The 19,203-nt window shown below is 37.8% G+C and overlaps 1 protein-coding gene across 1 annotated transcript in view; it reads right to left on the minus strand.

The window, feature by feature from the left end:
• LOC118829577 (deleted in malignant brain tumors 1 protein-like) overlaps nt 1–19,203 on the minus strand; it is a 185,857-nt gene that overhangs the window by 3,920 nt on the left and 162,734 nt on the right. The window contains 7 exon segments of the mRNA XM_036736542.1: nt 1,129–1,520; nt 3,145–3,317; nt 4,380–4,594; nt 6,408–6,558; nt 7,631–7,839; nt 10,295–10,430; nt 11,222–11,339. Of these exon segments, the coding sequence (XP_036592437.1) occupies nt 1,129–1,520; nt 3,145–3,317; nt 4,380–4,594; nt 6,408–6,558; nt 7,631–7,839; nt 10,295–10,430; nt 11,222–11,339 (1,394 nt within the window).

Consider the following 19,203-nt stretch of genomic DNA (forward strand, 5'->3'; position numbering starts at 1 on the left):
ATTCGCAGATAATTTTATAAAAACTGTAACGCCTAGTCCTGTCTGCCCCCTTTTCTCCCACTTGTTCATTGTCACTGCAGAAGTAGTTACACAGGACAGAAAGTCATTTTGAATTTTTTTTTTTACTAATAGGTTGTCATGAATCGAAGAATTCATCACCAAGTAGTCACCTACTGGTTCTACTCTTTATATTTAAATAGACTTGTTCCTAGACTGCAGACTAAATCAGTCATATTTAAAACCTCCCACATGGTAAAAACTTGCCAGAGTTTTCATTCTATTGGCATTGCCTTTGAGAATCCAGAGTCATCTCTTTTGTCTTGGTGAAGCACAAGAGTAGTGCTTTGTGCAGATACATTAATAGCATAATATTTTGAAAGGATGGGCTATTTTCAGAGATTGACAAGAGTTTACAATTACTGAGTTTATAGTGAAGATATACAGAAGTTTAGAAGAAAAGTTAAACTAGCATAAAACAATCCTAAGAACAAATTTATTTCCGCCGGCAAAGATCCTGTGTATAGATCCCCAAATCTTAAAGAAGAGGATCCAACTGAAATTATTTTCTCTTGCGTGACCCCTTAGATGTTAACCATATAAAATTACTCTATTAAAAATTACAAATCTCACATTTTTAACGCCAGAAAACGTTTGGATCAAAATAATTTCCTATTCAACTTTTTGAACCTTCTTGGTTTACATCAAAGAGTCACAATTCAATTTATTTTTTTTTTGTTAGTTTACAATGATTTATTAAAATACTTCTAGCATATAAGAAAGATGTTCCTGTCTTGGGCATTCCAATGTTTTAGTATTAATTTTTTATTGTTGCTGCAAAATTATAATGATCAAACTTGACCCCAAAGTAAAGAGATATGGAAAGGTATCCTTTGCAGTGTGGAACACTGCATGTGACAGACTTTTTTTTTTTTTAAAATGTCATAGTTGTCTGGTTGGCTTTGCTGAGCTTTTTTTCCCCTTATTTTTTCATCCTCTCATATTGGGTGGCTTTCTGAAAGTAGGAGAGAGGAGACACTGGGAAATACATAATTTAAAAATAAAGTTATACCATTAAAATTCTAAGAAAATAACAATGCTATTGCTAAGTATGATTGTATAAGTACTTACCCACTCCTGATTAGGTCATACGTTGGTGGGGCCAAGTCAGATGTGGGAGATGCTGTACAAGTATCAAGGAACACCACTAGGTTTGGATCTAGCACATGAAGACTGACTTGAACAAAGAGTGTTTGGTTCAAATCCACGTAGTATGGTGAACTGAGTATAGGATTGTTGAAGGATTCTGACTCATAAAAAGCCATGCTTATATTGTATTTCCCCAAGGCACTTATATTTTTAATTATATCATCTTCTGTTATGTACATTATTTCTACAGTGGAGTTGTTTTCCATCTCACATTTCAGAATAATCTGGAGATGTTTCTTACGAGTGATCACCACAGAACTGGAGGAGTTAGTAACGGTGAGGATGTTCGTGTAAGTAATGGCGTGATCTTCGACCTGTAGGACCAGATGCAAGTAACATTATCTATAACAATTGTAGCACTAATCCAGCGTTAGGCACAAAATATTTCTGAAAATAGGCACAAACCTCATTTAAAAACAGACAGAAACAAAAAGCTTGGATTAAAGATTCTACATGAGTACGAAGCACAATACAAATCAAATTTATTTTTGTGTCTGAAAATACTGGGGCGATGAGAAAGAATAATAGCAAAAAAATAGGTTAAACAATAATAAACAGTCAATTTTCATCATTGGACATAACTATATTGCCAATTGGATCAATGAATACTGCATAGAATGTTTCTGTAACAGCCAGTGAGCAACAAAGAAATGCTTCCTGGGTAGCCCTCCAGGGTCCTAGTTCCATGAGTTTATTATCTTTGTCATGTAAACACTGACACCACAACAGTTACACTTGTTTCTAATACCAATTAACTTGATACTTTTTTTGCTGTTTCTGTAACATCATTCTTCTTATTCATCCTGGTAAATATTTTAGTTCAGGGTTTTTTGTTTTTTTTTTTCCTGCCCAGTATGGTGAGAACTTATGCCCTCCTACTACAGGCCAAGAAATTTTAAAAACTCTGGACCTGGTGGATAGGAGTGAATAGACTAGACATCTGAACAGTCATCTCTAAATTCTGATACTGGTCATGTTACCTTGGCCCAGAAACTTTAGTAATACTACTTATATTTATTCTGCAGAGCCTTGTCAAGTCCATTATCCTATCTGATCCTCACAGCCATGTAAAGTAGATTTGGTAGATGGTACTCAGGTCCATTTTTCAATTGAAGAAATTGATTCAGACAAGTTAAGTGACTTGGCGATAGTGATATAAATATGAAGTATCTGAGTCAGAACCTGAATCCATAACTTCTGACTCCAAGTCTAGCATTCTATCTATGGCACCACGCCGAGATCAGAAATGGCTAGCTCTGTGGCTGGCTAAGTCATTTAATTTTCGTTTACCTGAAGTTTCCTTACTGTAAAAGGGGGAGAATATGACACCTCCCTCCCAGGGTTGTGAGGATCAAGTGTGATAATATTCATAAAGCTCTTAGCATGTGCCCCGCACAAAGTAGGTGCTTAATAAATGCTTGTTTTCTTCTTCCCTCCCTCTTTATACACATTTATAATCCCCTTGTAAGTGCCTACATCCTTCCAAAGCCTTGCCCAACTCATTTAATGCTCTTTCCCTGAAATTATTTTGCCTAACTTCATCTACGTATGTGCTATTTCCTCTCAGACAAAGGTAAGCTCTTTGAGATCATTTTTGTCTTTGTAACCCCAATGCTTAATAGTGCCTGAATGAACAGGACATCTTTATCATCTCGTTTTATAGTAACGGATGAAAGATAAAAGAATATAGTAGGAAGTGCTTTGAACTTTTCTGAGCAAACATCTAAATTTAGAAGATGCTGATATCACATATATAAATTCTCATTAGACTATTAAGCTTTTGTGTCCCTTAACTTTTAAACTTGGTTCATTTTTTAAACATATTTTTCTTAAACTTTAGGGAATGATAATAAAAGCATCATTCTTCAATTGCCTTGATGTATGCATCTACTTGGGGATCACTTAAACTCATTATTACACATCATCGTCAAGGTTTACCTGTTTAATTGTACCACATTCATTCAGAGGGAAAGAAAATTCCAAAACATTTGATATTCTTGGTGTGCACAGTGGATCATTCAGTTGAAAGTCATTCTCATTATAGTGAAGCGACTCCAGATAAGATTTGCCTATGATAGCTGTCATTTGGTCAGAAGAACAGCTCAAAGATGCTGTGATGAAAAGAGGATACAGTTATGCTTTATGCAAGTTGGGACCTGCTGGTTTCCATGAAGATTGTCATAAAGGAATATCCATACAAGTGAAATGCTGAAAGGCATTTTGCCCCAGATTCTGAGGAGGAGAGATGGCATACAGTTACACCATTCTCTGTTCTTAAGAACTTCCAATTGCACATTAGAGTTTGTAAGGCTAATATTTATTATTGTAACCTTCTAGATGGTCTGTTTTCAAGTCAGAAAAATACTAAGATTATACTTTTAGGCCTTGGCTTTAGGGAACCTCTGGGTTATGTTAGAAATGTCTTACTGTATTTGAGATTTTTAAATTTATTAATTACAGAATAGATTACTGCTTATTCCAAAGTCCTTAACATTCAGTCCCCAGATTAGAGACTACTTACTAATACTCAGTTTAATTTGGATTACAATTTACTGAAAGTGGGACACAACTCTGATTTCTAAAGGAATTTAGTGAGATCACAAGGTGGGGAGTATCTTGTTTTATTTTCACCCCATTCCATTTACTTCTCCCACTGCAAAAGGGTGGAAAACTAATTTGTATTTTCTACATTTAGAGGAAGATAGTCAAAGAGACACATTTAATCCCCAGACTCTTAGGGGTTCTTAACCTGGGCTCTGTGAATTTTTAAAAATACATTTTGACAACTGTATTTCAGTGTAATTGGTTCCTTTTGTAATCCTATGTATCTGATTTTATGCAATTGAAAACATCCTTCAGAGAAGGGGTCCATTGACTCGACCAGATTGCCAAAGGAATCTACCACGCTAAAGAACCCCTGCCCCAGAGCTTGAAATGAGGCCTTGTGTCTTTGGTGTGAGAACGGTGGAAAATCACAAGCAGCTAACAATAAAACTTATTTGATTCTAGAACGTGAAGGCAGGAACCATTCATTGTTGATCTTTGTATCTACCACAAGGCCGAATATACTGCGAAGTACATATTATGCACCTGATACCTAGTTTATTAAAAGAATGACTTCATGCAGTCTTAATATTAAAAAACCAATAAGATAACATGGAATTGTGACCTACCGTTGACCTCTTTTTCATAAATTGGAGAATAAGTAGCAGAGAAGCCTCGGTAGGAATTGGCATAATCCGTAGAGAGCACAACTGTCAGGGTATTTGAAGAAGATTGAAAGGTGGGTGTGATCCGACCACACACTTGTGCAAGTAAGCCGGAATTTGTAGAGGGACCGTCATAGACAGCAACAAAGTCAAATCTGCAATTGTCATCTATTTCTAAGCTAGAGAATCAGGGAAATGTGATGAGTAGATTTTTCAGGGTGCAAACAGCAACTATTGATCCCACAATCCTGACAACCATGAAGCTCAAATGATTAGAATGTTTCTGCAATGGAAACTGATTTTGTAAAAACTAAATCATAGTAAATTCACACATAAACACATTCTGGTTTACAAAGTACTTACCTAACAACCCTGTAAAATTAGAAGTCCAAGTGTAATCTTCACAAATGAGGAAACTAGAGATTTAGAGAGATGAAGGTAACTTGCCCTGTGGGCCCATGGCAGCTCTGCTTCAAGACCAGAAGCTAAACTAGAGTCTTCTGGCTTTAAGGCCAATGCTGCTTGCTAATAATGATGCCTTCTGAATTTTTAACAATAGACTCATAAGGTCACAGGATCATAAGATAATTATAGATCTCGTATGAGCTTTGGAGATCATTTAGTCTGACCCCTTTGTTTTATAGATGACAAAATTGAGGCCTATAGAGGTTAAATGAACTTGCATACAGGTTATACTTCCTCTCACTCATGAGGAAGAGGTAGAATTCAAATTCAGATCCTCCAACTCCATAGATATAGATATATGTGTGTGTATGTATATATGTGTGTGTATATATGTGTGTATACAAACACACATATACACACACACACACACACACACATATATATATACACACATATATATACACATGCATATAATGTTGTTCGTCCTTCATTCTCCAAGAGGACCAATGACATCACAAGGGTCGTGTCTTGACTTGTGTGTAAATTGGATTTGTGAGGCAGATCTGTGCAAAGTCATCAGCCTCACTCCCTCCTCCAGAGTTACTGGAATCCAGTGTCAAGACAAGAGTCAAGATGACTGGCAATAGCCCAGCTCTAATAGTGGTATTGCTGTATCGAAGGATATGGACAGTTTTATATTCCATTGGGCATAGTTCCAAATTGTTCTCTAGAATGGTTGAATCAGTTCAGGACATTAGTGTCCCAGTTTTTCTACATCTCTTCCAACATTTGTCATTTTCCATTTCTGTCATATTAGCCAATCTGTTAAGTGTGAAGTGGTGCCTCAGAGTTGTTTTAATTTGCCTTTGTCTAATCCAGGTGTGGGGAACCTGCAGTCTTGAGGCCACATGCGGCCCTGTAGGTCCCAAGTGGGGCCCTTTGACTGAATCCAAACTTCACAGAACAAATCTCCTTAATAAAAGGATTTGTTCTGTAAAACTTGGACTCAGTCAAAAGGCTGCATCCAAGGACATAGAAGGCCACATGCGGCCTTGAAGCTGCAGGTTCCCCACTTCTAATCAATAGTGATTTAGAGCATATTTTCATATGACTGTTGATAGCTTGGGTAGCTAAGTAGCACAGTAGATGGAGTGTCAGGAAGACCTGAGTTCTAAATGTGACTTTACATAATAGATGTGTGACCTTGGTCAAGTCACTTAACCCTGTTTGCCGAAGTTTCCTTATCTATAAAGTGAGCTGGAGAAGGAAATGGCAAATCACTCCAGTATCTTTGCCAAGAAAACCCCAAATAGGATCACAATGAGTTGGACACAACTGAACAACAACAATTTAAACTACATATAATTTTCAAATATATATATGTATGTAATGTAGATATTATATATGTAGATATTATCAGTTTTCTTTATATTTTAATTCCTTGAAAATAGATAATCTGATTTGTTACCAGATCATTAAATGAACCTGGGCATTTCATTTACTACTTCTCTCTACAGAAGGAACTAAGATTTACTGCGCTTCACATAACTACAACGACATGTAGGTTAAGCAGAGTATAATACTTACAAAATCTCTTTGAAGGTCAGATCTATTATGTAGCCCTCATCCACTCGTATGTGCCACACGCAATAAGCAAACTCTGGGTGTGAGTTTGGGTAATTAGGGCTGGTAAAGGAGCCTCCAAAATCATCAAGGTAGCCTCCACAGTTATCATTACCTGCAGTGACAAAGTAAAGGACTAAATGTACCAATCTAGGTGCAAGCAAGGTCAGTGACTTTGTTAAATATTAGCTAGGTTTAATATTGGGGCACCTTGGCTTGCACGAAGTTCAATTATGATAAGAATTCTTCCTTTCCTCTCTACAGAGAGATGAAGTGATTTGGCCATGGCCCCACCATCGTGTAATCTTGAAGTTATCCTGTTCGATCTCTAGTCAGGTTATGAGAAAGAAAATCTGATTTGTTTCAGACCCCTGCATGCAGGCTTTAATTTTTGCAGTATCAATAACAGTTTGCATTAGATAACACAAGCACTTGATATAGGTTGTATCATTTGAAATCACAAAAGTCCTGTGAGTTACACCAAAGTACTATGTCTTTATCCTTTTATAAATGTGGAAACTGTGACCTATTAGAGGCAAAGAACCTGGCCCATTGTCAAATAGCCGGCAAATAAGCCAGGTCTTGAACCTGACTGCAAAGCTACCCAGGGTCTTTCCCCCTTCCTTCTCTGCCTCAGCTCCTTGACAGTTGCAAGGGAGTGAAAACCCAACATTATACCCAGTATTGTTAGGGAGGGTTCAGTAATTTACTCAGGGTTCTCTACCGCTATTCCTTTCCTCTTCCCAGTGACTCTGTATTTTGTTTGTATAGAGCATGTATTTGAGTGGCAGCATGGTATGGTAGGGAGTCAGCTTTAGAATCAGGAAGATCTGTATGCAAGGCCAGGCGGCCCCTGACACAGACAGACTTTAATACTGCCCCACCTCTCCCAAATGTGTGTATACACACTTGTATCTATATATAAATATGCAATACATATGCATATGTGTATAGATATAAATACATACATATGAATGAATAGAAGTTGAGGGTTGGCCTTTTTTTTGTTTACAACTCCAATACCTAGTACAGTGCCCAATATAATGTTCAATAATACTGGCTTTTTGGACTAAAGCCATATTTGGGGACTCCCTAGCCTGAAACTTTGGGGCATTGTACTCAGGGTTTCATTGAACTTTACTAGTATATTTCTTCAAGTTTCTCTTACTAGATTACTGCTAACTTACTTATTTCTGAGTAGTAATAGAAAACAAAGGCGCTTCTTTGGATTACTGAAGAGCTGGTGGATATCTGAAATGTCAGGCTGCTAGATGATGATTCAAATATTGGGACATAGTCAACTTTGCTGCAGACTTTCCCAAGGAGAGGAGTATCAGTAGTGGCACCATCATAAACTTTAATGTTTTCAACTTCACAGCTTGCATCTGGGTCAAGTCTGTGGGCAAAAAACACTTGTGAAATGATTGGTCTTTCCTTTATCTACCCTTTCCCTGATCCAACATGTATCCTGTCTAGTCACTAGAGCAGAGATATCTAGACCAGTTCTGATATCATTGCTTGCCTGCCCAGAACCTTCCATGGTTCACCATTGCTTGCTGGGTTAATCCCTAAGAGTGGCACGTGAGGCCTGCTACAATCTGGGGGCACAACCTTACCAGTTTTTCCCCGTATTACTCCCTTTCATATACTCCATGCTATTGTCAAGCTAGGTTACTCACCATTTTCCAAATTTTTCTTTGCCCTTTATGTCTGCCAAGTCTTTGCTCATCTCAATCCCTCAAACAAGAAAGCCCTTTTCCCGCTGTTAAAATCTGACCTGTCCTTTACAGCCTAACTGAAGCATCTACTATTACAAAAAGACTTCCTTCATCTGCCAAGATAGAAGGAATCCCCCCTCTTTCAAAGTATTTAAAAAAACTTCTATCTAGACATATGCTGATTGGTATTATAGATATGTCTTATCTCTCCCAGGTACATTGTAAACTTTTGTGGGGCAGGGACCAGTATTGTATTTATCTTTGCATCGAAGGATCTAAAGTTTCAAGGGATTGTAGAGATCATCTAAATCAACCACTTTATTTTGTAGATGAGGAAACTGAGGCCCGGTGAGGCTTTATGCAACTTGCTAAACATCATGTAGGGAGTAAGTAGCAGAGGTGGAAGAGAGCTTTGAATCAGTCGATTGATCAATCAACAAACATATATTAAGCACCCACTATGTGCCAGTCACTGTGCTAAGCACTGGGGATACAAAAAGACCAAAGATAGATCCTGCCCTCTAGGAGCTTATAATCTAAGGGGGGAGGCAACATGCAAACAAATATACAAAGTGAGCCATACCTAGGATAAAAAGGAAATAACAGAAGGAAGGTCCTAGATTTAAATGAGGTTGGGGAAGGCTTCCTGTAGAAGGTGGGATTTTAGTTGGAACTTCAAGGAAGTCAGGGAGGTCGGTAGTTTAAGTGTGGGAGAGTGTTCCAGGCCTTGGGGACAGCCAGAGAGAATGCCCAGAGCCAAGGGATGAAGCATCTTGTTGGTGGAACAGCCAGGAACACGGTGTCATTGGACTGAAGAGTAAGGTATAAGAAGGCTGGAAAAGTATGGAGGGCTTTGAATGCCAAACAGAGAATTTTGTGTTTGAGCCTAGAGGTGACAGGGAGCTGCTAGAGTTTACTTTATAGGGGGCTGAACTCTGAGGGATTCCTACGGTTAGAGAGCATAATCTAATCTGAAAGAGAATCCAGCAAAGAAGGAACCATCAGGTAGGAGAACCAGGAAATGGTGATGTCCCGAAAATCGAGAGAGAAGAGAATCAAGGAGAGAGTAATCAGTAGTGTCAAATGCTGCAAAGAGTTCAAGGCTAGTGAGGATTGAAAAAAAGCCATTGGATTTGGCAACTAAAAGATCATTAGTAACTTCAGAGAGAGAGTGTTAATGTTAATGGTAAATCCAGAAGCTGGATTGTAAGGAGTTAAAAAGAGAAAGTGGAGGCGCCTATCGTAAATATATGATTGCTGAGTTTTTGATGAAATTAAAAAAAATTCCCAGTGAATTTAGAGTTTTAGGACTGATTTCCATAGAAACATGTATATGCATAAATATGTTAGATTATTTTACCTGACTGCCTAAGCAGTTTAAGTCTAAACTTCAGTTTTCTTTTTTAATATTTTATTTCTTTCCTGATTATATGTAAAGACAATTTTAAGATTTTTTAAAAATTTTAAGTCCCAAATTCTTTCCTTCTATCCCCCCTCCCTGAGACAACAAGCAATCTGATATAGGTTATACATGTGCTATCACATAAGGTACTCCCCATTTTTGTTCCTTGGAATTCTTAGTTTTCTTCAAGGTGGAGGTCACATTACCATTTCCCACAGGAATCCTTTCTTATCCCCTTAGTTATTAGAATTCTCTCACTTCTCAAATGGTTGTGTCACTTACCTATTTGAATGTTGTATCCCTCTACTAGAGTATAAGGATTGATTCCATTTTTATCTGTGTATCTCTAGCACCAGACAACATGATTCGCACATAACTGGAGCTTAATAAATGCCTGTTGGATTGGGATTGTGCTTCCTGCAATCTTGTTTTGTGTAATGTATTCAAATGGGAAGGGTGAAGGGCACCAATGGTGCCACTTTGTTAATTTCCTATGGAAATCAACACATTTAATGTTATTCTTGCTTCCCCCCTCCCACCGTTCTCCAGGGCAAAGAGGGCACATATCCTCCCCTATTACATATTATATAGTAGTCAATATTTATATAGCACTTTATGTTTGCAAAGAACTTAGCATTCCTTATCCCATTTAAGTCCCACAACAACCCTGAGAGGTAGGTACAATGAGTATTATTCCCCCCATTTGAGGAAATTGAAGCTCAGTGACTTACTGAAAGTAGGAAATGATGAGTCTGACAGTTTGGTTCACTGGTCTTTCTATTGTCCAGGTGCAGTTTTGATTGGCATTGAGGTTCAAGATCATCGCCTTTTGGACGTCTTCTAGGAGGCCCCCGCAGCTCGATCTCCCTGATTGGGACAGTACTTTAGAGCTCAACAGTTACAGTCATTCCCTCCATCCCATTTCCCTACACAATGAAGAATGAACTAAATGTAAGCACATTTTAAAAAATGCCTCTTGGCAAAAACCAAAGTGATAGAGGGATTGGTGCTGCCTAGAAATGAATTTCCAACTCCTAGAATTTATATGTTGAAAATACATAAGATCTTTCCATATATTAAAGAGGAAGAAGAGGAGGGTGGCAAATACATACATGGACACACCCTACCACTACCACATAGGTGAAGTAATAAGAAAGCCAAGTATTTATAATGAAAAAGGCTTTCCATGATCAGTTACAAGAAAAACACCTCTAATTCTCCTATACAACATGACTAATTAATGTGAAAATATGTTTAATAGGAATGTATATAGAGAGCCTATATCGGATTGCAGGCCATCTTGGGGAGGGGGAGGGAGAGAGGCGGAGAAAATTTAAAACCTATGGAAGTGAATGTTGGAAACTAAAAATAAATTAACCTATTAAAAAAAATAAAGAAAAGAAAAACACCTCTCATTGTTGGCCAGCTCATCTTGCCGTTGACAAGAAGGGCTAACCCTGCTTGTGCCTTAGTTTCTTTCAAAGAAAAGTGTGGGTCAATGAAGACTCAGTCCCAGAGTTTGGGAATCATAGCAAGGCAGAGCCGGGAAGACTTCGGCGCTTATTCTCCCCATTTTTACAGATGACAGAACCTGAGGGTCAGAGAAGTTTTAGCGTTTTAACCCTCCCCCCCCAGGTTTCCTATGTGGTTTTTCTTACCTTGAGGCTCTGTCAAATTTTTTTCTGCCAGACATGATGAAATTAAAAGGGCTAAAAAAATGAGCCTTCCTACTGTCTCCATTCTTGTAAGTGGCCGAGCCACCTGGGAGGCTCTCACCTTTTATACTCAAGTTTTGTAATTATTTATATAAAGATTAGTAGTGTTACTGTTTGAGGTCGGCGGCTCTTGTCAGGTTCTAGGCTAGGAAGGTAGTTGATACAAGTGGGAAAACAGCAGGTGTTTTCCATTGGTCCCTACTGAAATTGAGTTATCTTTCTACTATATTTTCTTTCTGGAGACCAACATGTTCTTCTTACTTCACTTATCATTTGCAGGTGTAAAAGACATGCCAGCGGTTTCATAATCAAAGCTACTGCTTGGTTACTCCATTGGAGGAGGACTTCAACCTGGCAGAATTATATTCTTGACCTTCTACCTCTTACCCCTAGTGGTTTTGTTTTTTTGTGATGACCACTCTTTTCCCCTCATAAATAACACTCATATGATATAACACTCATAGTAGGTATGAATACTTTTGCTTTTAAAAATGATTATGTCAAGTCACATCTCCACTAACAATGTGATAGATAAAACATTTATGTGTTTACTACGTGCTAGACACTGCACTAAACAAGCCAAAAAACTCTGTTCATTCCATCAGGTAGCTTATAGTCTAATGAGAGAAAACTGTACATAAAGGGGAGCTGGAAGAGGGTATAATGCTTCTGCCTATTAGTCACTAGGAAGTGAGGTGGAGGTCTGATTCTGGTCAAGAATCATCTATCATAGCCCAAGGTGGTAGCCTGTTTATATCCCTTCCAGAACTTAACTTTATCATAAAAACACCAATCTTTGCCAAATCAATGGGGGTAAGGTGGCATTTTTGAATTTAAAAATTTTTATGTTTCAGATTATTAGACTATTTGAACAAATTTTCAGATGGTCCTTGCTTATTCATGTCTTTTTTTGAGAACTGCTTTTTTCCTTTGATCTCTTATCTACTGGGGAATAGATCTTACTTTTATAAATTTGTTCCAATTCCTTGTATATTTTGTATGGCGAAGAAATACTTGTGGCAAAGATTTCCTCCTGATTGGGTGGGTCTTTTTCTTTTCCTTCTAGATTTTATTGGTTTTTCGTATGCAAAAACTATCTTAATAATAGGGTCCATTTCTTTAGTATGCTGTTTTTTTCTCCTCTCCAGAATTGCTATGAATGTACCATTCCATTTTCTTTTAATCTTTTTATGATTTTTTTTGTATTTAGGTCATTGATTCAATTGCATTTTTTTGGATATTGTAAGAAATATGGAGGTGGCCACTTTTTCCTGCTATATTGTTAATTCTCCCCGACGGTTTTTATTTAACAAAGAGTCTCTTACCTTGTATTCTATGAGGACCTGACAAGGAAGCATTTGTGAGCTCAGAACAAGATTGAAATCTTGAGGTTCTTGCAGTGTAGAATTAGGAGTAAGGTCATACATAGCTGAATTGTAAAAAAAAAAAACAACCTGGCAAACCAAAGGCAAAAGAGAAAAGGCAAAAAGGAGAAAAACAAAGAAGACTCTGCTGTGTCAGAGAAAGGAGTTATCAAGGAGGGCCATTGGTCCTACTGACATCTTGGAAGAGACAAATTGGGTGATGCTACTGGTTGTACTCACCTGCTCAAGGACTGAGGGAATTTCTAAGAATGCACTCCTCAACTTTACCTTGCAGGCAATAGTATAAAATGGTGAAGGAGAAAGGAAAAAGCATTTCTTAAGGACCTACTATGTGCAAGGCACTATGTTAAGCGCTTTACAAATATTATTCCATCTGATTTTTGAAATAATGCAAATATATTTAATAGTATTTGTATGTTAAGGTTGGGAAGTTTTTAGTATTAGTGGAATAAGGAATCTTGTATTCCCTTCTAACAAAATAATTAATTTGACAAAGTATGATTGAGGACAAGTCACATTTAACAGTTAGAAGTCTGAATTTAAATGGAATGAATTTCTCTATAAAATGAAAAACTAGTCGAATTGATTAAAAACCATAACCTAATAGTATCTTGCCTACAAGAAACATTTAATGCGCAAAAAGCACAACAATTTAAGATCAAATGAACTAAAATTGTTTTAGCTAGTTCCAAAAATTCAAAATAGAAAGCATCATGAGAGATAGGTGAAGGTAATAGTATTGTTTTTAAAGATGTTATTGTCAGTGAAAGAATATCAGTATTTATCATTTTCACCCCTAAGGTGTGATAACCACATTTTAAGAGGAATAGTTAAATTATTTCTAAAAAGAATTATAAGGAAAAAGAAAAATAGCATAATATTTTTTTTCACAGAATTACACATTATAAATTCACAGAATTTGATATTGGAAAGTATCTCAGTGTCCATCTAGTACATGAAAGAATCTCTACTTTCCCATTCCCGACAAATGGTTATATAACCTCTCTTTATGGACCTTAAGGAGAAAGAATCCACCACTCTTCACAGTAGCCCATTTCACTTTTGAATAGGATTTTTTCCCTTAACATCAATCTAGAATTGAGGATAATGTAAAAAAAGTTTAATTCAACTAATAGAATAATATAAATCAAATAAACTCAATAGGAAGGAAGAAAGGTATAGACTTGACTAGGGTTATAAAGAAATTGGATTTGGTGGTGATTTGGAAAGAACTAAAGAAGAGAAAGTAGGGAATTGATTTATACACATGGGACCGTCATAAGAATAAGTCACATTCTAGGGCACAGTGAAGTTATAAATAATTTGAGAAAATAAATTTTTGACACATGAAAGAACCATAATTCAATGAAAAAGTTGTTAAATCGTGTCAGACTCTTCATGACCTCATTTGGGATTTTCTTGGCAGAGATACAGGAGTGGTTTGCCTTTTCCTTCTCCAGCTAATTTTATAGATGAGGAAACTGAGGCAAACAGGGTTGAGTGACTTGCCCAGGGTCACCCAGCTAGTGAGTATCTGAGACCAGATTTGAACTCAGGAAGATGTCTTCCTGACTTCAGACCTGGCGCTCCATGCACTATGGCGCCACCTCAAACTTAACCTCTGTTTGCCTCAGTTTCCTCAACTGTAAAATGGGACTAATCTACCTCTGAGGATGGTTGTGAAGATTAAGCAAGATATTTTAAAGTGCTTAGCACAGGTGCTATATAAATCCATATTTAAAAAAATTATACCTCCCCACATACTCTTCAATCTAGTGACCCTGGTTTTGCCTGGAATGCTCTTCTTCCTAATCACTGCTTATTGTCTTTCTTGGCCTACTTAGAGCCCCAGTTAAAATTCCACCTTCTATAGGAAGCCATTCCTTAACCTCTTTTCTAGTGCCTTTCCCCTGATGGTTATTTACAAATTTATCCTGTTTATAGCTTGTTTGTACATACTGTCTCCATGTTGTTTCCTCCATTAGACCCCTCTGTCTTTTGCCTTTCTTTGTATCCCCAACCCTTAGTATAGTACCTGATATAGTAGGTACTTAGTAAGTGTTTATTGACTATTATCTATAAAAATGAATCCACTTTAGTTTAAATATCACATAAAAACAACTTTATATAATTGAATGTCTATATTAATAAGAGAGAAAAATGATGAGTTTTCAGTTAAATCAGAAAATAGCCACAAATGAAGAATCATAATAAAAGGAGAAAACAATAAAAGAACAATTGGATTAATAAGTCAAATTTTTTGGAAGGGAATATTGTTCCTTAGAAAGAATGGCAAAATACCCTAGAATTACAGTACAAAAAAGAGAGGAAATCCAGGCTAACAAAATCAGGAATAAGAAAAGAGATATCATAACAAATGTCAACAACAAGAAGCATTTATTGAGCACCTACTGTGTGTCCAAGCACTGTGCTAAGAGCTGGGAATATGAAGAAAGGCAAAAAATGTTCCTGATTTCAGGGAGCATCCATTTTAATAGAGGAGACAACATGTAAATAACTCAGTAATATAATACAAGATATACAGATAGATACATGTGTGTGTAACTAGGTAATACAAGATATACATACAAGATGAAAGAAGAAAAGAAAGAAGAGGAAAGAGAGAGACAGAGAGAGAGAGACAGAGACAGAGAGAGAGAGACAGAGAGAGAGACAGAGAGACAGAGACAGAGAGAGAGACAGAGACAGAGAGAGACAGAGACAGAGAGAGAGACAGAGAGACAGAGACAGAGAGAGACAGAGACAAAGAGAGAGAGACAGAGACAGAGAGAGAGACAGAGAGACAGAGACAGAGAGACAGAGAGAGATAGCAGAAGATTGTCTTGGAGGAAAAGGTACTAGCGTCTGTGGAGGACTGGGAAAGGCCCCCTCCAGAAAGTGAGATTTCAGCTGAATCTTGAAAGAAGGGAAACTGAGAGGTAACAGGGCCAAGCATCTTAGGCATAGAGGAAAGCCAGTGAAAATGTATGGAGATGGAAGATGAAGTGCTGTATTGAAGGAACAGCAAATAGGCTAGTTGAGCCGGATTGTAGAGTGAGTAGAGGGGACTAAGTTATAAGAATATTGGAAAGGTGGAAAGGGGCCAGATTATGAAGAGCTTTAAATGCCAAAGAGAGTAGTTTATATATGCCCCTGGAGGGAATAGGAAGCTACTGGCACTCACTAAGCCAGGGGTGACATGGTCAGGACAATTCTTTAGAAGAATCACCTTGGCATCTGAGTGGAGGATGGTTTGGGGAGGGACTTGAGAAAGGGAGACCAGTTAGAAAATTATCGCAGGAGTCCGGGTGATAGATGATGAAGGCTCGAACTAGCATTGTGGCTGTATAAGGGGCGAGAAGGGGCCATATATGATGTTGTAAAGGTTGATAATTGGATTGGATATATGTTGTGAGAATGAGAAGTTGAGGATACCACTAAGGTTGTGGACCTCTGTGACTGGGAAGGTGATGGTGCCTTTGAGAGTAATAGCAAAATTCAGAATGGGGAGTGTTTGGGATGAAAGATGAGTTCTCTTTTGGACTTGGAATTTGAGCTACCTACAGGGCATCCAGTGGGAAATATCTAAGAGACATTTGGAGATATGTGGAGAGCTCAGTGGAGAGATTGGGGTGGGATAGGTGGCTGGGGGAATCATATGCATAAAGCTGGTAATTGAACTCATGGTTGCTGGTGAGATCACCAAGTGAGGCTGCATGGAGCAGAAACAAGGGGTCCCAGGACAGAGCCTTGTGGAACATTCATGGAGAATGGGTGCAACATTAGTGAAGAACCAACCAATGACACTGAGAAGGAGCAATTGGACAAATAGGAGGAGAACCAGGAGAAAACAGTATCATGAAAACCTATAGAAGAAAGAGTATTTAGGAGACAGTGACTGACAGTGTCTAATGATGCAGAAAAGTCAAGAAAGATTAGTATTGAGAAAAAAAATCCATTTGGTTCAGAAAATAAGAGACCAACGGTAATTTTGGAGCAGGTAGTTTCAGCTGGATGATGAGGTCTAAAGTCAAATTGCATATGGCTTACAAGAGAGTGTTGCTACAACAAGAGGAAATGGAAACATTGAGTATAAATAACCTTCTCAAGGAAAACATAAGATTGCAGAAATGGCAAGATCAACTGAGGATTTCTAAGGATGAGTAAACATAGACATCTGTGTTGGCAGCAGAGAAGGAACCAGTAGATCTGGAGAAATTGAAGATAAGAGAGGGAATGAGAGTAATTGTGGGGGTATTTGCTAGAGACTAATGGGATGTGGAGGGCAATTGGCAAGTGACAGCTCAGTCCTTAGGGCTTGGGAAGTATTCTTTGACTGCTACGTATCTACATGGAGGTTTGATGAGCCTGCTTCCAGTAATGGATGTGATGGAGAGGTTCTTCTTCCTCGTCTCTCCCCAGGAACTGAAGTAGTAGAGGAGAGTATACTGCCCGTTTTTGGAGGTTTTCGTACTTTGAATCTTGCTACAAGTCTTCTCAGTAAATAAGCCTTTTTATTTTTTTAAATAAAACTTAAATATACAGTAAGGAAAAGAAAAAGAAACATTATAAACTTAAATACTGAAACATACAATAAGAAAAGAAAAAAAAAGCACGTCATGTGCACAGCAGGACATAAAAGAGGATTCAAAGTATACAGCAATAAATTTCCATTTCAAGAAAGCCTAAATAATAAATACTCCTCAATGTGTTGAAAACTGTCCATCTTTTCTTTACTCCCTTGTTAGTTTTCTTTTGTTCTCTGCTGTGTAATTTTTACTTTGCTCTTTTAATCCCCTTTCCTCCTCCCCTCCCCCAAGGCTACAATTAAGTATGGATATGTTTATATATAGATATATACATACACATATATAAATACACATACATACATATAGACATATATAGACATACGCTTTCCCTAACAAATTCTACTCCTGATCTTTGTTTTTGTGTTTGTGTGTATCTCTTATTTCCTATCCCTCCTAACTCCTCTACTTTGCTTCTACCTGCTACCTTGCCCTCCTATTACTTAACTACACCTCCCCTCTCCCCCAAGGATCCCTTCCTTATCCTCCCATTCCCATTAATCTAAACAACCTTCTATACCCCCATTTAACCTGTTCCCTCACCCTCCTCCCTAAAGGTCCTCCCCTTATCTCTCCTCCCTCCCTATCCGATTAGCATTTTATTTCTTTCTGAATTTAGAAGACTTTTATACTCTTCTAGATATATATGTATTGTTACCTCTTGAACCCATTCCCAATGAAAGTAAGTTTCCAGAACTAATGGCCCTCCTCTCCCATCCAATTCCTCTGTGTTGGTTCTTCCTTCCATACCCCACTTGTTGTAACTTTAATGGAAGCCCATTAAGAGGCCAATAATGAGCCCATTAAGGGAAGATTGCTTAGGGGAGGCTTGCTTGTAGGAAGACTTTTACACCTTTTGCTAATTTCTTATTTTTGTTTTGTTTTTGTTTTTTTTAATTTAATATTTTTAGTTTTCAGCATTGACTTCCACAGGATTTTGAATTACAAATTTTCTCCCCATTTCTACCCTCCCCCACTCCAAGATGGCATATATTCTGATTGCCCTGTTCCCTAGTCAGCCCTCCCTTCTGTCACCCCACTCCCCCACCCCATCCCCTTTTCCCTTGCTTTCTTGTAGGGCAAGATAGATTTCTATGCCCCATTGCCTGTATATCTTATTTCCCAGTTGCATGCAAAAACAACTTATTTTTTTGAACATCTGCTTTTAAAACTTTGCGCTCCAATTCTATCCTCTCTTCCCTCCCCACCCACCCTCCCTAAGAAAGCAAGCAATTCAACATAGGCCACACATGTATCATTATGCAAAGCCCTTCCACAGTACTCATGTTGTGAAAGACTAACTATATTTTGCTCCCTCCTATCCTGTCCCCCTTTATTCACTTTTCTCCCTTGACCATGCCCCTTTTCAAAAGTGTTTGCTTTTGATTACCTCCTCCCCCTATCAGCACTCCCTTCTATCATCCCTCCTTTTTTATCCCCTTCCTCCTTCTTTCCTGTGGGTTAAGATACCCAATTGAGTGTGTATATTCCCTCTTCAGGTCAAATCTGATGAGAGCAAGATTCACTTATTCCCCCTCACCTGCCCCCTCTTCCCTTCCAACAGAACTGCTTTTTCTTGACACTTTTATATGAGATAATTTGCCCCATTCTATCTCTCCCTTTCTCCCTCTCTCAATATATTCCTCTATCTTCCCTTAATTTAATTTTATTTTATTTTTAGATATCATCCCTTCATATTCAACTCACCCTATGCCCTCTGTGTGTATATATATATATATTCCATTCAACTGTCCTAATACTGAGAAAGGTCTCATGAATTACACACATCATCTTTCCATGTAGGAATGTAAACAAAACAGTTCAACTTTAGTAAGTCTCTTATGATTTTCTTATATACCTTTTCATGCTTCTCTTGATTCTTGTGTTTGAAAGTCACATTTTCTATTCAGCTCTGGTCTTTTCACTGAGAAAGCTTGAAAGTCCTCTATTTTAT

Source organism: Trichosurus vulpecula, chromosome 8 (genome assembly GCF_011100635.1).
Source record: "Trichosurus vulpecula isolate mTriVul1 chromosome 8, mTriVul1.pri, whole genome shotgun sequence".
NCBI lineage: Eukaryota > Metazoa > Chordata > Mammalia > Diprotodontia > Phalangeridae > Trichosurus > Trichosurus vulpecula.